The sequence below is a fragment of the Phocoena sinus genome, chromosome 5 (assembly GCF_008692025.1).
Source record: "Phocoena sinus isolate mPhoSin1 chromosome 5, mPhoSin1.pri, whole genome shotgun sequence".
Lineage (NCBI taxonomy): Eukaryota > Metazoa > Chordata > Mammalia > Artiodactyla > Phocoenidae > Phocoena > Phocoena sinus.
Window position 1 is genome coordinate 82,137,912 of NC_045767.1, and position 26,483 is coordinate 82,164,394.

The window sequence follows — 26,483 nt, forward strand, 5'->3', positions numbered from 1 at the left end:
CTATTTTTTGTAGATACTGCTGTCTAAAATTTCTAAGGTTTATTCCTAGTTAATAAGCATTTTAGGGACTTTGATAATGAGTAATTTTTAAAGAATTATATATTAGCCCTCCAAATATTCACATTCAAAAAACTGATATATTAAGATGTGTTAATTGAGTTATATGTGGCTGAATTAACTGAACTGAAAGTATGTTAGCAAGTTTTTGAATGGTCAAGGGAAAAAAGCTGAAGTGATTAGCTTCCTTTTATAGAGTGCACTTATTAAAGGAAGAAAATATTTCTGCTTCCTAGACATACAGGTATATGTCTACACACACAAAATGCTTTTGATTTAAGGTAAGAAAAACTCAACTCAAATTGGCTAAAGATAAAAGAAGGCATTTGATGTCTCAGGTAACTAGACTTGCAAACAGAGAGGCTTGCTTCAGATCTAAAAAGGAGGTGTTCATTTCTGTTACCAAGGTTCTATCTCACTCAGTCCCTAAACTCAGCTTGCTTCTGATTGGCTCCTGTTTCAGATATACTTCTTCCACATGGTAACAAAATGATCACCAGCATCTTCAAGCCTATGTTTTTCATGGAGCTCAGGTTCTCAGAGAAAGAGCATTCCTTCTCTCTATTAGCATTAGCAAGTTCCAGGGAAAATTCTGATAGGGTCTTCTGATATATTTGATAGAACCCTCTGAGTGACCACACCTGGGTGATGAACTCACCTCTCAGATTTTAGAGGATACTGGAAAGGGTGAGCCCTACCCAGTGTATTTAGAGCAGGATTAATATTGAATGCTATATATATCCTGAAACAAAGGGATGCTGAACAACAATAAAAACAGACATACAAAATTCCACACAACAAAAAAAATCATCTAAATTTACACTAGTAGAGGTGTTTTTTTTTTATAAGCCTGTCCTTGGAGTTATGTTTATTACTTCTTTACTTGTTTTCCCCAATATAAATCTTAAAATCCTTTATGAATAAGAATTAACACTTTCAGATCACTTGAGGAAAGCTAAAATATCTATCAGATGGTGTTTGCTTGAAGTCTGAAGGAAAAAAATAAGACTATAATATGCAAAATTTTCACCAAAATTGAGACATAATAGGAGCTGAAAGATTCATTTAATCATACATTAAGTTGCAATAATGAAGTATGATGACCTTTTTAGAAATATGAAAATAATATATCTGTCTCTTAAAGAGGAAAACATAAAACTATGAAATAATGTGGCATAACTAAGAAAAAGATATTTCTATTAAAATATATAGTATCTTAAAATCAATCAAACTCTATACTATTACTTTATAAATATTTTCACTTTTATGACAGCTTATACTTCTCATAGATAACTATAATATAAATGCCTAGTACCTCCAAATTATGCTAATAGTGTTTCCTATTCTTTGAGTGTAAAGCTAAATTCTAACTTTTCCAAATTCCTTTGATTAAGACTGCAAACATAAAAGTAGGATAAATCTGTCAAAAATGAACAATTTGCACAAAGAGTTCAGATTTTTCAGCTGACAGCATTTTAGCACATAGAGGGGAGTTGTCAAAATTTCACTACAGGCAGTTTCGTTCTATACAATGAGATATTTTAGAGTTTATTGAAAGAATTAGGTGGTAAAATTCACTGTCGTCATCCTGGAAGAATATCCATATCCTTTTATTCTCGATGTGAAAATCTGGTCTTATTATGCTTGGGTCACTCTGATCCCACTTTTGTAAGCCTTATGCATGCAATACCTTTTGCATGGAATTTTCTGAATTCAGGTCTTTTGGGGTGTATATTGATCTCTGTCAACTAACTGAATAATCTGGCAGGTCCTACTGAGCTTTCTTCATGATAGATCCTCTCACAGATCGCATGGATTGATGAAAAGGGAGAAGAGATTCGAACCTAATTGTGGGGGAAATAAGCATCTCCCTTTCTCTTTTCTTTGAAAAAAAAGTTAATTTCATAAACAAACCTCATATATATTCTTGTAAAAAAAAAATCTCCTCTGATTCTTCATTATCTTTTTTTTTTTTTTTTTTTTTTTTTTTTGCCGTACGCGAGCCTCTCACTGTTGTGGCATCTCCCGTTGCGGAGCACAGGCTCCGGATGCGCAGGCTCAGCGGCCATGGCTCATGGGCCCAGCTGCTCCGCAGCATGTGGGATCTTCCCGGACCGGGACATGAACCCGCGTCCCCTGCATCGGCAGTTGGACTCTCAACCACTGCGCCACCAGGGAAGCCTGATTCTTCATTATCTTGCCTAACTATATCATTTTACATATAAAAGAACTTTGAACACTGGACCTGTAATTAATATATTTGAATTTTTCTACTCCTTTAAATAAGTTTCAGTATATTTAGTTTATTATACTCTAGTATCCAAAGGTCTCATTCTAATTCTCCTATAGATATGCCTTCTCTAAGATTTACTGACTCAGAAGCTGAGAGGAAAAATGCCTGATGGGCATCATTTGAGAATAACACCTGATTAGTAGCTTTTACTTTGAGATCTATGTTGTCACACTTCTCCACTGATAACATTTATCCAGTCAAATCCAGGCTGCTACTTTTCATATTCTGGACCCTTCCTTGGGGGTGGGGCTAAGGGCAAGGTGTTAGCATTTTGTTGCCATCCACCTATGAATTTTTCCTCAGGTACATTTGACATGCTTTACCATTCTTCTTTGTGGATTAGTGTTACTGGATATTTTCTGATCTGTCAGCAGGGAGGACAAGAAAATTTAACATGTTATGCTTTTCTTAGCATGCTAGGATAGTCTTTAAAGCGGAACTTTAAAAGTATAAACACAGCAGGCCAGCTTCTTAGCTCTGTACTCTAGGGAACAAACCTCTTTGTTGTGAAGACCCTGGTCTATACTTTTCTTCTTGCTGCTTGCTTCTGTGGTTCTAGAAGTGGATTTTCATTTGCTAGTTCTCCTTTGAAGTAATTCTAATATCACTTTTCAGGCACTGTAACCCTTTATCCTAAGCACGTAATTCCAATCTTTCCTTTATGACATTAACTATTTTCAGTTCCATTAAATAGAGATAAATAATATAAATATAGTGCCAATTTATCCATTTTTTTCACAGTTTATCATAATGATGTAATTGCCACCTACTTAATAAGGGGGAAAATAAAATTGATAAAAGTACATTAGAAGAGTATTTTTTTTTTAAATCTACATAAATGCATTGGGTTAAAGTCTGTACTAGGGAATTACTGTGCATCTCATTTGGTAAAGACCTCTTCAAGAATGGCATGAATCTTTTCTGGTAGAAATGGACAGGCTGAGAGAATTGAATAGTTATAAAATTTGTAACATTTCTCAAACAAAATTAGTGGCACTGTGAATTTATTTCCATTTATGAAAGAAATTTTCACAGAGTTTTACTATTTACCTTATTTATAATTTGAAGTGTAGCAATTTTAACATTCATCTTAATTTTTATGTCATCGATGTGAATTTTCACAGAAATACACTGAATTCTTACAGTGACTAAGACATTTGAGTGAGTCCTAGGATGCCAGAGAATACATGGAAACTGGAGTTGTTATGCTTCCAACTCTCATGGAGTTTTATACCTGGATTGACCTATGTAAAGTCTTTGCTATAAATGTGTTCAGTTCGCTTACTCTTCCAATGAAGACAGATTAGAGAAGTGAAAGGATATTTCAGTTTTAATATTTACAAAATTGTAGCAAATGTTAAAACAAGTTTAAGAAATCCTAGAATAATGTGAGGGTATTCAAGATGTGTATGTGTGTGTGTTCATGTGACTATAAATATAAATATATAAATAGAAATACACACACAAAATTGCTATTCACATTTTCCCACATCACACGTAGTTTCTGGAGAATACACATTTTTTAATATTATATAAATTTTCATAACTGAAAATGAGTATAAAGCCTACTTCACCCTTTTTATTTTCCTGGAATTTGATATCTAGGCTGCATGTTGAAAAGGTTAAATAATTGGTATCTTCTTTTGACATTAAGTTTTGATAGGTGAATTTAATTATAAGTAAAAACGTGGATTCAGTAAATTAATAGACTATGCCCTTTCTGTATTTTTTGCTATAAATCAGATACCATGGAAAACACCTCATCTTTTTCTCTCTCTTAAAAAGCACTTTATGATATGGTGAATCATATTTCCAAATATCACAAGAGAATTAGGAGAGTGAACATGACAACTTCAGTCTTACAGAGTCACAGTGTGCGCCTGATGCTGGTCCTCTGCCAGTCTTTCCTGAGTCACCCAAGGAGATTTTATTTCTCAGTAATCAAGGTTATTTTTGCCTTTCTTATAGGCAAAAATAATAAGTATTTATTGAACACCTACTCTGAGTCACATACATATTTATTGTGCTCCCTTTACCTTAATAAGTGGATTTTTCAATTAAATCCTATAATTTTATATCTCTGATTATAGCTTCCAAGAGTTAACAGTTTACTTGCTTACTTCCAGTAGTTGGTACCAGTAAAGAGTAGGCACTCATTAAATATTGTCCTAATGAATAAATGAGTAATTAAGGAAATTAATGAAAGCTCATACACAGTTTCTTTCTCTTTTGCCATTATTTGTGTTAAAGAATTATTTTACTCAGTCTTTGCAAGTTCGATGATCAATAACTGCTATAAAACTAACATTTGGTAATTTATTTTAAAAATTTACAATTTTAGAATGACCCATTCTTGAACAAAGATATATCCTCAGGAAGATCAGATATACTTCATTATCACAATCCTGCACAGAATATCTGCTATATTCTTAAAATACCACAAAGTATCTGAATATTAATAAGAAATGCAGCTGATACATAACAGAAAATTTGAATCAGTAACCAAGCTTGCCCACATTTTAATATCCCACTACACAATTAGATTCTGAGTATTGGAAAACATGACAAGGAATGATTCCAGCTTGATCCAAAATTCTCATGTGTTAATTTACTCCTCCCCAAAATTAGATATTAAAAAAGCTTTTAAAAAGTAAGTTATTTTTCATTACTTATACTTATCATTTTTGTTTACTGATAAATAAGATGTCAGAAATGCACAACACAGCAATAAAGTAACCTGAAAGGAAATATTTATTAAAGGGGTAGGAACTAAACTTATTTAATGAAGCTTGATTCTGTACTAGACACTAGTAATCTTTATGTCACTATTGATTTCATTCTCACAGTAAATCTGTGACCTAGGTAATTTCATAACAGTGGATAAACTCTAAATCTTCCTTTTATACAAAACTTTTATTTTCCTGTAATGCAGCATTCCTAGCCCTAATCGTTAGCCAACAAAGTTTCTATACTTTCTACATTTTCTGTCATAAAAATAAGAGAAATAAAGGAGGAGAGAGGATGAATAGGCAAAGCACAGAGAATTTTTAGGGCAGTGAAAATACTCATATGATATCATAATCATGGACAGTTGTCATTATACATTTGTCCAAATCCATTGACTATACAACACCAAGAATGAGCACTAATACTATATGGACTTTAGGTGATTATGATGTGTCAGTGTCAGTTCATCAATTGTAATAAATGTACCACTGTGGTCGGGGACATTGATAATGGCTATCTATACCTTTGTGGGGACAGGATACATGGGAAATCTGTACCTCCTTAATTTTGCTATGAATTTTTAAATGTTCTAAAAAAATCCTAATTAAAAAAAATAAAGAGATAGAGTAGTATAAAGGAAAGAACACATAACTAGGGGTTATATAACTATTATGCTATGTCTGCCTCTTGCCCTTAGCTATAGGGTGACTTTACGTGAGTCCTGTACCTTGTCTAGGCCTATTTCCCCCTGTAAATTACAGCAGTTGGGCTAGATGATTTCTAAGGAAGCTGTTCTATCTCTTTGATTTTTGTTTTGTCTATCTCATTATATATAGTTGTGTTTTATGCTTATCATTTAGTTGCAGTCATCAAGTTATTACATTGCCTTGTGAAGTAATCTCCTCTTTCTTATTAAAAGAACTATCTGTGCCACTGGTGGTATTTTAGGTGATGATACATTCTTAATAATGTATGCAAGAATTCGTATGTATTAGAAAGATGTGGTTAAACGTTGAAGCTCTAGAACTGTCTTCTAGAGCAGTCTTGACAAAATGCAGAATATCAGTGTGTTTTAATATGGCAGCAATTCAAATAAATAAATATATGGTAGAGTGTGTGTATATGTGTGTGTTATAAGGGTTTAGAATAACTCCAGAAATGTACACAAGATACCGGAAAGAGAGATTGCCTGTGGATAGCCATCAGGTTGATTAGAGGCTTTCATTTTGTCCCAGTTGAATATATACCATATCCATGTATTAGCTGTTCAAATAATTAGTATATTTAATATGAAAAGGATATTTTTAGAATTAAAATAAATACCAGTTATTATATCGTGTCTTAGTTTTCTATCACTGCTGGAACAAAGTACCACAAACTTAGAGGGTTAAACAATGCTAATTTATTACTTTATATTTCTCTAAGACAGAAGTTCAACACAGGTCTTATTAGGCTAAAAGTAGTTCTTTATGTAGACTCTGGAAAGGATCTTTGTCTTTTTTAGTTCTAGAAGCAGCCCCAATTCCTTGGTTCTGGTCCCCTTCCTCCATCTTCAAAGCCAGCAATAGCTTATGTAGTGTTTCTCACGTTGCACCACTCTGACTTACTCTTCTGCCTCCCTTTTCGACTTTCAAGAACTACTGTCATAAGGATAATCTCCCCATCTCAACCATAATCACATCTGCAAAGTCCCTCCTGCCATATAAAATAACATATTTACAGATCCTGAGGATTAGGAAGGACCAGTGTTCTATCTACCATAAGCTATAAGCAAAATATCTGAGGAAGGTATAATTCCCAAATCAGAATTGCTCTGGAAGAGAAGGAGGCTTAGGAACAGCCTCTTGTATGTCCTGTGCTAATTGACCAACTGAAGTTATGGACCCCTGTGTTCATGCTAACATCAGTTCTGCTCATTAGGTTCACCTGTGTTTTTTCTAAACTAGCTTTTCACAGCTCCTCATCCTGAATACACACCTTCAGTGGAATAGGCCTGAATATTAACTACTTCAATAGTAAAATACTTTCTCCTTATTCTACTGTATGCAAAACTTGGGCTTAGTACAATGATGATAAACAATAGGAAAGATGTGAGTGTGCATGTGGGGAGGAGGACTACTTCAAGTGTCTTTTTTCTTTTTTCCAGCTTTTGGAATCACAGTGATTCAAGGAAATCTGTATTACTGACCCCTACCATTTTTAAGACCTCCACTAAAATTAAAAACAAATGTCCGGGGAAGGCTAATATAGTTAACCTAGGGTTAAGTAGAACATAGTGTTTTGCTCATTGTTTGAGAAAAGTGATTTTAGAGTCCTGATTGTTCTGTGATTTAGTCTTTTATTAATGTAAACACTTAATTTTAGGTTAGCCTGGAAAAGGACTAAGAATTTCTAATGTTTCAGAAATTTAGTATATTTGCCTCTCTCCACCCTCGTAGGTCTATTTATAGGGTGTGGAGTCAGTAAGCTACATAGTAAGAACATGGTCTCTGGACTGAAACCTGATTCCTACACACACTGTTGTGTAACCTCTGAAAATCCACTTAACCTTATAAAGCTTTGGTTACTGCATTTTTAAAATGAGAAGCAACATTTACCTCACATGGTGCTCCTTAGTATTAGTCTCTTAGAAAATTAGAAAATAATTATTTTTATTACTATGATCTTCAGTTTCCAAAGTGTTCATTCCTGTTTATTTTTGAAGAATTATAAAAACTAGACATTCAGGAAAGATAAATGCTCTGATTTCTTTTTCTTTTTCTATTCTGTTTCTAGTTTATTTTTGTAAGGCTTGCTACAATAGGTTTCTGAGACTTCAAGGAATAATTCTGAAGCGATGCATCCAAAATTCAGTGTTTATCATTTTAACTACCAAGTCTGTTTTTCACGCTTGTGAAAGAAAGGAAAACATTTGTATGGCTTATAAGATAGAGTCCCCTCTATATCTGTGAGCACCTGAAATTCATAATTGATATAAAACATTCCTCAGTCCAACACAATTTCAGCCCTAGGACCAATGAGGTATTTTTCAGGCCAACAGGTTTCATTTCTTTCAGACTGGCTGATTTCTTCCTGACAATTGCTTCACTGAATTTTACATTAAATTCATTTCACAATGTATCTTCCTAATTCTTAGGTATCATAATGGTATTCTGGTTGTTTTTAAAGAACTCATATTTTATAGACACATACTCAAATAATTTACAGATGAAATTATATGATGTTTGGGATTTGCTTCCCCTTATTCTGGGATGGGGAAAGAGGCATAGGAGGAGAACGGTGAAACAATATAGCCCCTGAATTAACCATTGATGAAGCTGGGTGATAAACATGTGTAGAGGTGGAAAACTTGTCCCTTTTCCCCTTCTAAATTCTTTGGCTGGTCTAATAATTAAATTGACATAAAGATTAGCAAGAGAAAAACAGATTTGATTTTGTTTGTACTGGAGGCCCAAAAAAATATGACTCAAAGAATTGACCATTGTAAGAAAGGGGCTTGGACTTGGGGTAGTAAATTAGTGAAGAAGTAACAGGGCTTGTTTATGCAGCTTTCTCAGCCCTGAGTTCCCTATCTGGGATAATGATGCCTTCTGTCCTCCCTGTGCAGAGAGGATACCTTCCTGCTTTCAGGGAGACAGAGGAGGGTCAGAGTGTCTTTCTTATACCATTTGTTTCTCGAGTAACTTTAATTCAAAACAATCAATATGCCAGAGTGGCATGCTTTGGGGTGATACATTCTGTTCCCCTTCACATGTAATTTTTATTCTTTCCTTTTTTGTACATTTTTGAATTTTTACATTATTATTATTTATTTATTTTTTGCAGTATGTGGGCCTCTCACTGTTGTGGCCTCTCCCGTTGCGGAGCACAGGCTCCGGACGCACAGGCTCAGCGGCCATGGCTCACGGGCCCAGCCGCTCCGCGGCATGTGGGATCCTCCCAGACCAGTGCACAAACCCGTGTCCCCTGCATCGGCAGGCGGACTCTCAACCACTGTGCCACCAGGGAAGCCCTACATTATTTTTAATCATCTTTTCTGCCCACCCTCCTTTGTGGGTCCCTGTCTCCTAGCCCTCTCACTTATCTGATCAGCAGGCCTCCCCTCATATCATTCCTTCTGATTCTCCGTGCCTGCCATACTCTTTCACTAGACTAATTGCTGTTCCCTCAGTCTCATCTTTCTCTCATCTTCCCTCACTTCACTTACCTCAGTTCAATGCTATTGTTGTACTCTTTTCTCTCACCTCTATCAAGGTACATATCATACTTCACTGCAATTTCTTAACCCTGCATCTAAGCTGAAGTCTCTCTTTGGAGCATTGTATTATCTTGTTCATATGGTATTGTTAATACTGGTCACAGAGTGGGAGTGGGTACTGAAGAAATATTTGCTGGAAGAACTACACACACACACACACACACACACACACACACACACACACACAACACAAGAAAGTTACCTTTGCTCCAAATTACTCGATTTGTTTCCTTTGTGGCAAGAAATATCCACTGGAGAGAAGCTAGTCAGTGACCTTTGCACCTCCATCAATGACTTTATATCCTCAATAAGAAGTCAATCATGTAGTTGTTTCTCTGCTACTTCATATTTTACTAAAGTTACTGAAAATAAGTGTGAGTAATAAGATGAAGGGGGAAAAGGAAACCAGAGTGAAAAGATAGGTGTTAAATTGACAACTTTACAACTCTTTTCTTTGATGATTACTTTTGATTGGTGTTTATATCTGCACCTGAAAGCTGACTTTTTGGATGCCAGATGGTTATAGTCAGACTGGGATTTAAAGACAAAAAAAGCAAGCTGTTGTAATGTCAGGCACACGCAGTTTTCCATCAGCACAACCAACACATTGACCTCTGGGTATTTTTTTTGTAGCTGAAATTATTTTCAACAAAAAATTAAACTTTTTTTGAGGAGTCTCATTTACTTTCAGAGTATTTGAAAAATTTAGAAAAATCCCATATGCCGTTCTTCAATGTAGTTTAGTATAGGTTTCCACATTCCACATGGAATCATTATTATAATAGGGCAGAGAAATGCAGCGATGTAACCTGCTATCATTCTAAAGCTTGTAAAAGGAAAATGGCAATATCATTAAAAACCCCACGTTCAAAAATGTGAGATCTATTTTATTGTTTTTAAGGAGGGGGAAATGTCATATCTCTAGAGGAAATAATTAAAATCAGAAGTTGAAAATTTAAAGGAAACGAACAAAAAGAAGGCATGAAATCTGCCTGGAGAGCCATAAACTATTAAACTTGTTTACAGCACTATATAGAAAATGAGGAAAATTTGAGTTGAAAGATAGTATAACTGGAGAAACCAATGGGGACTTTATGGTAGTAAAATGTGTTTTTACTTTAGGAATAAAGTTGTGTTCATTTTCCCAATTATATATCACCGTATTTTATTTATGTCTTCTTTTACTCGTTGGTGTCATTATTAATATGTCTACGAATATGTGTAAAACTTGAAATAAATATTAGGCAAAAGCATCTGCTACCAGCACATTTTGTTCTTTCATTCTTAATTAATAGAATTAGATTTGGACTCTTATCTATACTTTTATCTTTTTACAATTTCCTATAAAAGTCAGATAATATCTCTTGCCTTTTCTTGAACTCTTCAAAATCTATTCATAGAAATTAAATTAGGCCTTCCCGATCACTCTATTTAAAATTGCAACCTGCCCCTCCTACTTCAGATCCCCTTTAGCCTGTTCTAATTTGTTTCCATTGCCCTCAGCATCTCACACTTATAATATTTACTGTGTTAAACGCTTACTATCTGTCTTCTCCTACATAAGAGTGTGGATTATCATTTATTTTGTTGTGTGATGAATGCCAACCGCCTAAGAAGGCACCTGTCACATATGAGGCACTCAGTTAATGTTGTTTGGTGAATTAATGAATGAAAGAATGAATTTAGCATAATAATAATAATATAGCTAAAAATTCTAAGTACTTTGCTACATCCCATGCACTGTTCTAATTACTACATATGTATACATTTATCTAATTTTCAAAGCACCTCTATGAGGTCAGTGCTATTATAATCCCCATTATACAAATGAGGAAATAGAGGCACATAGAAGTTAAACAGCTTGATAGTTGCTGGCTAATAACTTACATGGTTAATAATTCTATGGCTAAAATGTGGCAGAGTCCAAATACCAACACTGGCAGTTCTGTTTCCTGGGCATGATCTTACCTGATAGGCTAAGTTGCCTTTAGTTTATAGGCAGAGCCAAATCGAAAAAAATATACATATTTTTATAAATAAATAGTTTTCAACCCTTTTAATGTCTCAACAGCCTGAAAGCTCATGGCCCACACAACTTGAAAATAATTGCTTGCTAAGTAAGGCTTCAGAAGTAAGAGAGGGTTGAGGGCAGTTCTCTGCAGGCTAGCTGCATCCCCTTTCTTACTGTCCTCTGACATCACTCTTGACAACCACCACCTTGATTTGACATTTGAAAGTCACCAATTTATCAAGATGTCAGCTTCCTTATTCTAAAAATGTAGGTTTGGGATTATAAGATATCAAATGTCTTTCTCCCTCCAAACTCTATGGTTCTAAAAATGTATTGCTGTGCTCTGATGTGCAAGTAAAGTATTGACAGTAGAAAGAGGACAAAAAAAAATCCTTTTCCTGTACTTAGTGTTGGTCAAGTCTTTTCTATATTTGAACTTTAGTAGAAATTGCAGAGAATTCCTCAAAGAAATAGAAGTTAAATGAAAGTTGAAAAAGAGATTGAAAATAGAAAAATAATGGCTTTTCCAAAATCCATAATGGCCTTTTGGCTTCTACTAACCAGCACCCTTAAATCTTCTACATCTTTGGCATACCTAACACTGGATAGATAGCTCACACATTTTCATTTCAGAATGTGAGCATCTCTTTCTTTGTTTTCGTTTTTTTGGCCAGATCATTTTTTTTCCTTCTACTCTCGCAATGTGGATGAACTGTACAGCTTCTGACCCAAACCCTATGCTTTACTTTTCTGTGTTCATTTGGGGAGATTATTCCCTTCCCAGATTTCACAATTGTCTTAATATTAATTATTTCAGGTCTCGTCAATCCTGATTAACTAGACTATCACCTTAAAATGAACAAACAAGCAAACAAGCAAAAAACCCTGAAAAACATCTCTGTGATAGTGGAACCCTCATACATTCCTAATGAAAAGTAAAATGGTATAGCTTCTTTGGAAATCAGACTGACATTTCCACAAAAGTTTATACATGGAGTTTACTATACGACCCAACAATTCCACTTCTAGGTATGTGTATTCAAGAAAAATGCAACATATGTCCACACAAAAACTTTTAAATGAAGGTTCATAGCAGGATTATTCATAATAGTCAAAAAGTGGAAATTATCCCCAAAGTCCATCAGCTGATTAATGGATACAATAAATATGGTATGTTTTTACGATGAAATATTATTTGGCAGCATAAAGGAATTAAGTACTGATTCATGCTACCATATGGAGCCTTGAAAAATTAAATTGAATGAAGGAAACTGATCACAGAAGACTATATATTTGTATGATTCCAATTACGTGAAATGTCCAGAACAGGTAAATCTATAGAGATGGAAAGGAGATGAGTGGTTGCCCAGGACTAGGGTGGGTTGGGAGGAAATGGGGAGTGACTGCTGAGAGGCTTCAAATTTCTTTTTATGGTGATGAAAGTAGTCTCAATTGATTGTGGTAGTGGTTGCACAAATCTATAAATGTACTAAAAACATTGAATTGTATATATGAAATGGGTGAATTGTATGATATGTAAATTATATAAGTATATATTTCATATAAATGTACACATATATACAAGTATGTATGTGCATACATGTATATATAAATGCATATATATGACATTTTCATGCAAATGTATCATTTACCTACACTACAAATTGAATAAAATCTAATTCATAAGCTACCTACCCATTACCCTGTTGCCATTATTCTTCTAGACTCCTAAGCCATGTACCAAGAAGCATTTTTTCCTCCCACTTTTTAATTCTTTGTAATTCTTTTATGAAATCTGTCATTAAGCAATGCTTATTCCTTTGGTAATTACTTTGTAGGGACTTAAAGATAAAATGACATGTGAATAGTAACACCAGGAAACTGTCACCTAAAATTCATGTCCTATAAATTCAATCTTTAAAATTTAAATTCTGCAGCACAAAATAATTAAATACAAGGGTATATAGATGAATCTTAACCTGGGAATATACTTCTTACAAGAAACAAAGATCACAGGGCATCACCAAAATATTATTATCAGTGTGTCTAGCTCTAAGGAGCTAGTAAGGTAGACTCAATAACTAATAATTACAACAATAAAGGTCAAAAAAGTTAAATGAAAGTCATCAAGAAAATTTAGAGATTTTATTCAAAATGGGGAAAATAGAATACTTACACAATGAAATATTCTTATAACCAAAATATAGAAAACTTCAAAAATAATTTATTCCTATTTATTAAAAAGCAATTCAAACAAAAAGCAGTCCATTTAAAATACATGAAGACAAACTATTTAAAATATTTATTCTCCAAGTTGGTTTATAGAATTAATGTAATTCTAATACAATCTCAATATGATTTTTTACTTTAAAATTTAGAAAAAAATGCAATAAAATTCAGAAGGAAAAATAAGCAGATATGTATCTTTTTTAATTTGGAAAAGTAAGGACAAAAATAAAAGGAGCACATCACATATTTCGATATACAAAGCTGTGGTTATGAGGACCAGGTGAGACTAGTATAATACAGTCAAATATGGTGGAAAATGTGTCATATTTTTAAAACGTGTTTGTCATGCTTTTTACCTCCCTATGCTCTTTTTGAGCTGATTGCATTTTTTTGCTGAATATTATTCACCATAAAGTCCAAGAGAAATTTTTATGGGCGTTATAGTTTTAACTGGAGTTTATTATTATTACTATTATTTTGCATTCATTCTTAATATTGTCTCTTAATATTTAATTTTTGTCATTTTAATTACAATGAGTCTTGGCATGATCCTCTTTCAGTTGATCCTGTCTGGGAGTCTCTGTGCTTCCTGTACATGGATGTCTGTTTCATTTCCCAGGTTAGGGAAGTTTTCAGCTACCATTTCTTCAAATATTTTCTCTGTCCCTTTCTCTCTGTCTTCTCCTTCTGAGACTCCTGTGATGAGAATGTTAGTACACTTGAAGTTGTCTCAGAGACCTCTTAAAATGACTTCATTTCTTTCTATTTTTTCAGTTCTGCTTTGGTGATTTCCATTACTATAACTTACAGCTCACTGACTGTTCTTCTGTATCATCTAATCTGTTGATTCCTTACAGTGTATTTTTATTTAAGTTATTGTATTCTTCAGGTGTGTTTAGTTCTTCTTTCTATCTTCTAACTGTTTGTTCAACTTCTCACTGTGTTCATCCATTCTTCTCTTGAGTTCTTTGATCATCTTTATGGTCATTACCTTAAAATAAACACTTTATCAGGTAGATTGCCTATCTCTACTTCACTTAGTTCTTCTTCTGAGGTTTTATCTTATTCCTTCCGTTGCAACATGTTCCTCTGTTGCCTCATTTGCCTAATTTTCTGTTTTTATTTCTATGTATCTTGTAGGTTGGTTACATTTCCCAACATCGGGAAGTGGCCTTTTGTAGGAGGCATCCTGTGCATCCCAGCAGCAAACTTCCCTCTGGTCACCAGAACTATATACTCTAGGGGTGTCCCCTTTGTGGGCTGCATGGATCCTTCTGTTATGGAGGGCTGACTATGGTGGGTGGCCTGGTAGGTATGGCTGGCCCCTGGTCCAGTTGGTTGCCTGCGGAAGCTGGCATCTGCTGGTTGGCAGGGCTGGGTCGTGAGGCTGCTCACTGCAGAATGCCACAGGGTCCTGGGGCTAATACTGACCCACTGGTGGCAGAGCCAGATTCTGGGGTGGGTGGTTTCAGGGCTGGGGTTCACAGATCTACTATCAGCCTGCTGGCCGGTGGGCCGGTTCCTGACATGGCTGGCTATGGGTTCTGGGGTGACCCAAATCTGGTGTCAGGCTGGTGTTGGGCTGGATCCTGGGCCACTGGCTGAGGAGCCCAAGGTGTCACAAAGCTTGTGTTGGGGGGACTCCCCTCGTGGTGCAGTGATTAAGAATCCACCTGCCAATGCAGGCGACTTAAGTTCAAGCCCTTGTCCGGGAAGATCCCACATGCCGTGGAGCAACTAATCCTGTGTGCCACAACTACTGAACCTGTGCTCTAGAGCCTGTGAGCCACAACTACTGAGCCCACATGCCACAACTACTGAAGCCCGTGTGCCTAGAGCCCGTGCTCTGCAACAAAGAGAAGGCACCGCAATGAGAAGCCCGCGCACTGCGACAAAGAGTAGCCCCTGCTCACCGCAACTAGAGAAAGCCTATGCACAGCAATGAAGACCCAAAGCAGCCCAAAATCGATTAATTAATTAATTAATTTTTAAAAAGCTGGTGCTGGTGGGCAGGGCCAGGGCCCAAGTGATCTTAAGGCTGGTGCTGGCCTTTTGGTGGGTTGGCTGGGTCCTGACAAAGCAGGCTGCAGGGCTTTGGTGGTCCTGGGGCTGGTATCTACCTGCTGATGGGCAGGGCTGGGACCCAGCGTCTCTGGCTGCAGAGACCTGGGGGTGCCAGGTCTAGTGTCTGTGCAGTAGTATGTAGGCCCAGATCCTGGGCCCTCTGGTGGACAGGGCCATGTCCTGAGATGGCTGTGGGCTCAGGGGGTCTTAAGGCAGCCTCACCCAGTTAGTTACTTGTCCTTATGCATCCTAGTACTGGTGCAAACAAGCTGGTGGGCAGACCAGGTCCCAGTGCTAATAGGCTAGAGGGAAGATTCCAAAATGACATTTACCACTACCAGTGTCCGCGTGGAAGAATGAGCTCCCCAAAATGGCTGCCACCAGTGTCTTTATCTCCACGGTGAGCTTCAGTTGCCTTCTACGTCTTCTTGAGGCTCTCCAAGATCAACTGGTGGGTCTGACCCAGGCTTCTTTCAACTTACTGCTTCTGCCTTGGGTCCTGGAGCATGTGAGATTTTGTGTATGTCCTTTAAGAGTGGAGTCTCTATTTCCCACAGCCCTCTGGCCCTCTGGACACTAAGCCCCACTGGCCTTCAAAACTAACTGTTCTGGGGATTTGTCTTCCTGGTACAAGACCCCCCGGCTGGGGAGCTTAATGTGGGGCTCAGACCTCTCACTCTTTGTAGACAACCTCTGCAATTGTAATTATCATCCCCCTTGTGGGTCATCCATCCAGGGGTACAGCTCTTGACTATATCGTGATTCCACCTACTCCTACCAATCTCGTTGTGGTTCCTTCTTTATATCTTTAGTTGTAGAAGATCTTTTCTTCTGGTTTCCACTCTTTGTCATCAATAGTTGCTCTGAAAATAGTTGTGATTTTGTGATTCTGTAGATCAGAAATTTCAGTTACCAGATTGGAATCCATTACTGCATTTCTCACCTTTCTCTAAGGCTTAGAGTCCCAGTCAATGCCTACCACTGTGACTTTCCCTGCCATACTGCATCCTGCAGTTTGCTAGATTTCTCCTTGGAGAGAGAATGGAAATTGTGGCAAACCAGGTTCAGAATTTGACCATCAATAATCCCCATTCCATTCCACTGGCTCTTTGATATCCCCATTTTCCCTTAGGGATATACACACTGTGAACTTGTACTGCCTAAAGTACCTGTGTTGAGTACTGTCGAGGTTACATGCTTATCCCAAGAACAAAGGCAAATGTGGCATTTAAAGGGACTGTTTACTTCATTATAAATGTAGAGGTAACAGTCCCAAAAGCAGTTACTTGTCAGAGTTTAATCACTAAAATCTATACGCATTATATTCAGGTTTAATATACCTTCTTTGAGAAAAATATTATGATATAGATGAAAACACTTGAAATTTGAAGTCAAAATATGACTGGCCTTGCTGTTTACTATCTGCATGTTAGTTACTTAATCTCCTCTGCTTGTATCTTTGATTTAAAAATGTGTGTGTATTAATGTATTACCTACCTTTAAATCCTTATAGTGATATTGGTTGCATAAAAGGAGATGATGTATGTATGAATGCGTAGTGGTTATTATTATATGTAGTAAAAGCCATGTTCCTTGGTTTGACATGAAATCAATACTATTTTATATGCTGATGGTATTTTGAACCAATATAAAGTGAAAGATTCTTATTTTCATTTACATGATCAATAACGTTTCAAACCAATTCATTTGTAATGACAGAAGACCTTAAAAATAAAAATGTTTTTGCAACCAAGTATGCAACAGAGATAAACATCAGGTGTTTTTATAATTAAGATAATCTGAAGTTTTTAATAAGCTATATTACACATGGACTGCTAGCAGTGCACAATCGCTGTCATTTCTTTTATAATAGTGCTTTTAGTATTCCACTGAAACATGACCAGTGAAAGCATAATATTCTTAGTTACCATTATGAGGAGCTCTGTGTATTACAGCCTCTCCACTGTGTCTGCTGTTAGCTAGAAAAATGCTGGGAGCAATAGCAGCTACTATCAACAGGGAGCCATATTAATTATTTGAAATGTGCCTCATAAGAGAAATCAGCAGAGTTTATTACAAGTCGAATATTACTTGAAACAGGAAGGTTACTCTAATTGTTATCATAATCTATGTATCATTAACTTTCCTTGTTTAGGAAAAGAGATTAACAACCCTGTAGATTGCTATAGTAAATGTATAAAATATAACTGCATATTCCCATTATAGAAAGAAAGCTGTGGGTTCTGTACTTTTACCCAAACCTTCGTTATATAAAGTAGCTTTAGAGATTGAACTCTGTAATTATGCTTTCTTGCCTTAAAATCCTAATTGCTTACTGGATTATCAGTATACAAGCTATAGCTACTTTGAGCATTAGAAAACTCTTTTGTTTTTAAGCTAGCAATTTTTTTCAGTCAGCGTCTAGTCCTTCAAATCAACTTTGACTCATGAGACAGAAAATGTATTACAGATATGCATGTGAACTAGCAGAATGCTTTACAAGAAACAGAGAATGAATCCATCTACCTGCTTTTTTATATTGTGGTTAGTTATTATTTTTTCATCAAGTACAATAAGCAAGTAGGAGTAGTTTTCTACTCAAATAATAAGTAAAAAGTTTAAAAGTAATAATAAAAATAAGGTATAAATTAATTAGGGTTGTAAAGTTATCTAAGTAAGTGCTATTCAAAGTGTTATCTGACATAGATGCCAGTCTGCAGGCCATTTATTACTGATCTGCAGTGAAATAAATGCAAAAGTTAAGAGTAAATGTTTAGAAACACTTAAAGCAAATTGATAGAGTACTTAGTGTCTGTTTAACAATGAAAAATGGGGACTTGTATTTTATGTCTTTAGTTTTTGCATTTCATTTTTCTTGTCAATCACTTTTATTGTATTTTTTAAAGTGTCACTCAACAATAAACTTGTGATTTAACAACAGCAACAAAGTAGATGGCTTAAGAAGGACTGATTTAATTGCTTGATGTTTGGATGACACATAATGATTCTGTGTTTGGATAGATCTGTCTGCACTCTATAATGGTTAGTAATTCAGTGTGAAGAGAGATGTATGACATCATAAAACCAAAAAAAATGTAAGAAGACATAATTATAATATCTTAACATTTATTTTTGGGTCCACAGGACAGGCACATCATGGACAGGTACCATACATCTCTCCACCAATTCACCTTGACTCTGAGCTAGAAAGACCCCCTGTTAGAGGTGAGTTGTATTCTTTTTTTTTTAGTTTAAAGAAAAAGAAATTTATTCATTCATTGTTGAAGACAATTAAATTAAAGATAACTGTAAATATGTATCTTACAATGCAGTGCCTATTAAAAAACAGGAGGAAAATGGTGTGTAAGGAACGTTATAACAGAAAGAGTAAGTCTTATTTATAATAAGATGTGAAATATTGTTTTGAGAAATGTTTGTAAACCAAATAAGAAATGAGGATCCATAGTGGAAGACTAGTTGAAAACAAACCTAGATTTAAAGATTACCAGATAACCGTTACTTTTGTTTATTGGAAATTTCTTCTTCTACTACCCTTTTTTATTTTAAAATAAGTTAAGATGTCTTAATCTAAGTCATATTGACAGATTTATTTCCTTGCAAAGTGATATCTTATATTTTATTATTCCTTTTAAAAGTCATTTTATTATTAATATGATAATTTAGTTTTAAAATATATAAATTAAAATTATGTATTTAAATTGATGCCATCTGTTTAAAGATTTTTAAAAATAACTAGTCATACAAAATAGAAGTTAAAAGTAACATTTATCTCATAATCTAAATATAGAATTTATCTTTCTACTTTTAAAAATTAATGATTTTTAAATGTTTTATAATGTTCAAACTAATGTAATAATAGACAAACTTTTAATTTTATAAATACCAAATATCCTAAGGTTAATTTTTCAATTTAAAATAATATGGTATATTTTCTTTTTTTTTTTCAAAGGGGAACATAGCTTTATTTTTATTTTATTTTATTTTTTCTAACATCTTTATTGGAGTATAATTGCTTTACATTGGTGTTTTAGTTTCTGCTGTATAACAAAGTGAATCAGCTATATACATACACACGTATCTCCATATCTCCTCCCTTCCACCCCTCCCTCCCACTCTCCTCACTTTGTCCCAGTGGCATGGTATATTTTCTTATACTTTCAATAGTATACAATAAAAGTCATTAGATCTGACTTTTATGGACATGTTTTCTATACATGCTATTTCTTCTGCCAGGAGTCTCTTACCTTTTCTTTTCTACCTAGTAAGTTTCTACCAGTGTTGCAATGCTCTGCTTTACCTTCAGTTCCTCTGTTAAGTCTTCCCATGTACTAGGCAGGAGCTAAGTACATGCCTCTGTCCTCCAAATATCCCCTGTGCTTGCCTCAGTTATTATTCCTAAAACACTGCAGTTTATTTTTCAGCTTGAATGTCCCTTTTTCCTTCTGTAAGATCCTTGAGGGCAAAGAGTGTCATAATTATTATTTCTCCTCCAGCCACTGATCTGTGCTTGGCACACAATAGGAACTCCTAAAATGATTTCTAAGTGACTGAAAGTGAAGGTGACAACCTAAATTGTGAAAGATGTATCCTCATTTTTCAAGAAGAAAACTGAGCAGGGACAATAAGAGAACCTTACAAAGAAGAAGCAGAATGAACCAAAATATGTTATATGTGAAAGTTGTGATTTTTTTTTTTTTTTTTTTTTGCGGTACCAGGCCTCTGACTGTTGTGGCCTCGTCTGTTGCGGAGCACAGGCTCCAGACCGCAGGCTCAGCGGCCATGGCTCACGGGCCCAGCCGCTCCGTGGCATGTAGGATCCTCCCGGACCGGGGCATGAACCCGTGTCCCCTGCATCGGCAGGCGGACTCTCAACCGCTGCGCCACCAGTGAAACCTGAAAGTTGTGATATTTTTAAGGAAATGTGCTTGAGTGCACAGTAAAATGGGAGCAGTTTAAGAGGAAGAGACTGGGAAGATGTAATGAGGGAGATTGTGAAGGATTCTGTGTCTCATGCCAAGGAGTTTGTACTTTATCCTGGAAAAAAATCATCAAATATTTTTAATTTTTTAAAAAATTTTCCTAAGTTAGTGGGGTGTTACATCATAACAGAATCAGTTCTTGATATGGGAAAAGTATCTCTGAAATCAGTGTAGATGATGAAAGATTGACAGAGGGAAGCCATTTCAGTAATCCAGGTAAAAGATGATTGGGAAATTAGTTAGGAGTGTGTTGGTGGCAATGGTAGGGTCTGAGAAGTGTTTTGAAGAGACATGGCATTGGCTGAACTGATACGGGGAAAAGAGCAGAAATGTCTCTAAGGTTTCTATATTGATTAACTACTTGGATGCTTATGACATAATTTCTCATCATCAGGAAGAGATGAATTTTAAATGGATGCCTTGTTTTAGACATGTTAATTCTTAGTAGAATGTTGTTCCCACCAAAGATGGAGACCTATTTATGCAAGTTGGTGACTTTAATATAATTAAATTCTTCAGACATGATCCTAGTATTATTTGGGAAGAATACTATAAAGTCATGGGTGTGACAGTGTAATAATCGACTCCAAAAGTTATTGGCTTAAAACAGGAAACATTTTTATAGTTCTCAGAGTTGGTTGAATTGCATATGTGCTGACTTGACTGAGGCTGGATGTTTAGTAGTTAGCAGGCTGGTTGGATTTTCAGGGGAGGAAATTCATTCACATGTTTGGTAGTCACCTTGATGTCATCTGCAGTGATGGCCATATGGCTCTCATCTTCCAGCAGGCTAGCCCCAGCTCATTCCCATTGTGACAGGATTCCTTGCAATGAGTAGGAAAGTCCCAAAGTTCAGGTATTGTTTAATACTCTACTTGTTTCATGTTTTTTATGTCCCATTGGCCAAAGCCAGTCACATAGGCAACACTAGACTTAAGAAATGGACTCCATCTCTTGATGGAGGAACCATAATCCAAAGGACCATGGATACAGGAAGGAGAGGAATTTGGGCCATTTCAACCTACTGTAGCTATGCAGATAAAGAGTAAAATAAATTTAGAATGAAGCAAGACAAAAATTGAGTGATAAAATGAAGAGATTTATAGCCAATAAACTTAAACTTGGGAGTTCTAGACGTTTCTTATCTTTAATTTCCTCAACTACCACACAGAAGTTCAGAAATAAGAAATCCTCACAGTGTCTTTGTGAGGATTAAGGATGATACAGAATAGAGTCTGGCATCTGGTAAGCCCTAGATAATATGTGGCTATTACTATTGATACGAACTTTGGGGTTTGCTGTTGTGACATATGGGAAGAGACTGGGCCTTGGAGCCAAGCAGACCTGCACAACCTTAGGCAGCTTCTGTCTGTCAACTGTAAAACAAGTTTTTAAGGATGATTAAGTGAAACAGTTAGTGTCAAGTTCCTGGCAAATAACCTGACATAAACTAGACCCTGAAGAGTTAGTAGGCAAGTAGCATTATTAAGAGCTTCGCTTTAAAGCGGCATCATCTTAGTAAAAGTAGTGATGGTGTTGACCTGGTGAAGAATGATTTACTAGAATCCAGCAGTGATCTCTGCTTTATATCTACCTCAAGTTGTGCTCTCTACCTTAGAAGAATTGTCTTGATAACTTCTAGTTCTCACATAGTTCCTCTACATGCATTGACCCAGAGACCCTCCTAAACTACTGTGATTAGTGCAATTGCAGTTATAGTCATTAGCTCATGTGCCATAGTCCTGTAATTTTCAAAAAAAAAAAATGAACATTTAATTGAATAAATAAAGAGATTTGTATAACTCACCAAAATAACATTGCAAAACATCTTGTGCTTTTTTTCTTAAAACTATCTAATATTTTACTTAAAAACAAATATTGGAAATGGTAAGAGTTGACAATATCATTGCATTGGAACCATGAAGTATTTCCTTTCAACTTTCAACTCTCACCCCTCATCAGCATTTACTGTTTCTAATTATAGTGTACATTTTTGATATTTATGCACAGTCAAATTACACAAATGAGCTGTACATTATCTATATCTATGTACAGAGAGGGAGTCTCTCATGTATATTATAGGTTTTGATTTGAATTTATACAATCAGATAAATTAGGTTCTTTAAATACTTTGAAATACTGTCTCTAATCATTTTTGTGTGATTATATAGCAATATCCTTTGAACTACCTGAAAAACCACATTAGATATCTATTTTTTCTACTATAATTTTATACATATTGAGAAAATGAGAGCTATGTCTTGATAGTCCCCTTCCCCCACTGACCTACAGTTCTCTGTATTCTCTTTCTTTCCCTCCCTGTACCAATTTCCACTAGTGTACATGCATGTTCATGTTTTAGGAATTATTGCTTTATATATTAATTCCCTGTGTATTTTACAGACTTGACTATATTTTCATAGGAAAATCATACTTAAGCTTTTTGATATCCATCAAGAGAGCAATACAAAACAATGTTTAAAATGTATTAATATAGCTATCAATATTAGAACAGGGAATTTTTCAGTAGAAAGTATGAATTCTCTAACATACAATTACGTATCAGATTGTTTCAGATACTTTGCCATTTTATTCTGTTCTTATCTCAAATATTTTGGATTACTTGGTACCTTTTTTTTTTTAACAGTGATTGTGCTTTGAATATTTGAGATAGTGAACTAATTATTGGTAACTTTGGAATTGTTTTTTAACCTCTATTTTTAAAAATAATTATATAATTATTTTTCAAAAAGTATATGTGACATTTTCATTTCTTTTTCATCCCCTTAAGTTCTATATGTAGCTTATGAATCATTTTGGTTTTAATCCACATGTCACCGTACTACCTCCTTTCTATTCTCTTGATTTCTTTCACTTTTGCACTCACTTTTTAGGGAAAAAATAGTTTGTGAAATTGATGCACTTGTTTGTCAAAATGTATTTCTTTTTTGGTACTGTGTATTTTAATTGTGACCAACATGCTCTTAGTAACCATATGGAAAATGTAGTAACAAGTTACCAAATAACCTTGAAAAAAATGTTGAAATCTATATTTCAAGATAGCTGAAGTATATAATAAATTCAGTGGCACCTACCCCCGATGAGTAAATTTGAGAGATTCTATTGTTTAATGTGATCATACATGGCATTTGGTCACATAATTTATGACTGTGATAACTTTATATGCATTCTTCAACTTATAGATTTTATTACTGAATAGGAGTGTAAATTCCAATAGTTTACTAGTGCATTAATGTCACAATACATTACAAGGTAATTAACCAGAGCTGCCACTATAAATAGAAAAAATAGTCACAGCCCTCACTATAAACTACTTAATAAAAATAAGATCCTGAGTCAGCATTCACCATTATAGTAATTTTTCTTCCCATATGTCTCATTAATCAGGAATTTAAAAAAAAATAGTTTCATCTAGAAGCACTATTATTTTTAAACCTTTCATTATTAAAACAAGTTTGTTACAATTTTGTACTTAATTTAATGGGATTATTATATATTTCTGTATGCAAATAAGTTCCCTATGCTTTTCAGACATATTTCCCAATTTTGTGTGTTATAACTGAAATGAAAGTCTACTTTGTTATTTTTGTAGCAGATTTGTAAATCAGCACAATGGAATTCTTAGCAGGGCTCATTAGAAGTTGCAGTTCTGAAGGACATGTGTCCTCACCAAGGATCCTCTGTCCTTAACCTTTAGTTTGCTTTCTAACTACTCACAAAATACTCTACCCCAAAATCATGTCTGTATTACAGACAGAAGCACTCAATGAAGGTGTTTGGGTGGGAATTTATTTTGGAAGCTGAATTAGAATCCTAAGCAGAGGTGAATATTGAGACTCAAATATACCAATTGAGGCACACTCTTCAGTTGAAACTCTGTTGTTTTATTTTTGGTTTGGTTTTGTTTCATTGTTTTTCTATACAGTTTGTTGACAGCCTTAGCAGTTAATGATAGAACCCTACCTATGAATTCTTCACAACATCACTAGCAATTCAGTTTAGGTAAGTTCCTGTCAATAACCAAGAAAAGACATTAACTTCCGAAAAATGTCCTCCATTTTATTACTAAGGATGATACTTTGAATATTTTGCTACATAAAAGTTTGCCAGTTACCAGATACATTCCGCCTTCTAATATGGTAAACCACTAGTAATAAAGCTGGTGAAAACAGTACTGTATTTATTCTGTATAGTAATGTGTATAGTCTTCCTTTAGGTAGCATCTTATGTTTGATCAGAAGTCTAATACTAAATGCTAATTTATACAGTTGTTAATTGTTGACAGTTACAATTTATACTCTGAAAAAAATCTAAAATATTTGGGCACATTTGGAAAGCTGTGTCTATTTTTTTAAACTTTTTTTCTATAATAAAATGAGTAATATAAACATGGTTCCATTGGCAGATAATCAATGAACTAGAATAATGCCAGGCATTAAGTTTCATGTGCAAACATAAATTACATTCAGCACATCCACACACTGACAATATTTTTTTAAGTTCAGAATAAACAGATGGTCCTGCCTGGTGCATATATATTAAAAATAGGCTATAGCCAAAGATTCAGCATCACAAACTTGAGACTTTAACAAATGATATTATTTAGTGAAATATAAAAGCATTTGATGTTGATTAAAATAAAATAGGAACAAGACATCTGGCATTCTTATTGAGGAGTCTCCAGGCTTGTCCTTTAAAGTGCTGTGATGGTGTTTTTCTAACTTACCTGGTTAGCAGATATTATATGGTAGAATATAATTTCCTAGCTTTATTCACCCTTAACCCAAGGGAATAAAAATTAAACTTGCATATAACAGAGTACTTTGACCATGTTAAGTAAACACCCTTTTCCTACACTTTCAAATGCCAAGCATTTTTTTGCTGTGTTTAAGTACACTGTGAACACCTACAAGGTAGAGGCAGAGAGTATAGCTTGTTATTATTAATGGTAAACACCACTCTCATTCATTAAGTATGTATTTGTGTCAGACACAGGAAAAAATGTTTTATACATATTGCCTCGCTTAGTCTTACAAGGATCCTATCACTTTTTTCATTCAGACTTCTTGGTCATCATCATTCTATTTCTAGTATCAAGCATTGTACTATCATACTATGAAGTAATACTTGAATCTGGGTTGAATTTAATTGAAGTTAATTCTAAACTTGATGGTAAAATGTATTTTTTATTCAATATTGTTAGGAATAAGTAGGAGGGTTTTGTAAATTGTAACATACTTTCCAAATATAAGTTATTGTTGAAAAGCCAACATTTATCATTTGAAATAATTTAGCACACTCCTGCAGGCCCCTTGTGGAAAATAATTCGTGTGTTGAGAATAATTATTCCAGAGAGTAGTGTGATCTGGTAGTTTATCACGTTAGGTTCCTAGTCAACTTGTCTTGGCATTCTCTCAGTGAGCCTGAATGAGAAGAAGGGAGCTTGTTTGAATTCTCTTTCCCATTGGCTGATGGAATGATAGTCCTAGTATTCGAAGGGTATTCAGTAGAAACTTGATACTGTTGTGATCTGAACATTCTCCTTCAGGTTCACTGCGCCTACTGGCAAATCCAGTGTTAATGATCCTTGAACTTGAATATGACGATTCTTCCATTGGAGCTGTTGTTCAAGGCAAGGGAAAGTCTCCGGGATTAAGATATCTCTAAGAAGCTATGACCAGGGTTCAGTTCTCTGAACTTCACAACTCCCCACATCTCCCAACCACTCCCGGCTTTCTGTGCCCCCTCCTAAGGTTGCTCAATGGCCCAGCTCTCCTAAGACTGCTACCACAGGTTCCAGTACTTACTTCTCTTTGTCTTATT

General features: G+C 35.2%; 1 protein-coding gene across 4 annotated transcripts in view; it reads left to right on the top strand.

The window, feature by feature from the left end:
* ADGRL3 (adhesion G protein-coupled receptor L3) overlaps window positions 1-26,483 on the top strand; it is a 703,409-nt gene that overhangs the window by 414,305 nt on the left and 262,621 nt on the right. For all 4 annotated transcript variants that reach the window (XM_032632860.1, XM_032632862.1, XM_032632861.1 and 1 more), the window contains one exon: window positions 18,784-18,864. In XM_032632860.1, coding sequence (XP_032488751.1) covers window positions 18,784-18,864 — 81 coding nt within the window. The remainder of the gene's footprint in view (window positions 1-18,783; window positions 18,865-26,483) is intronic.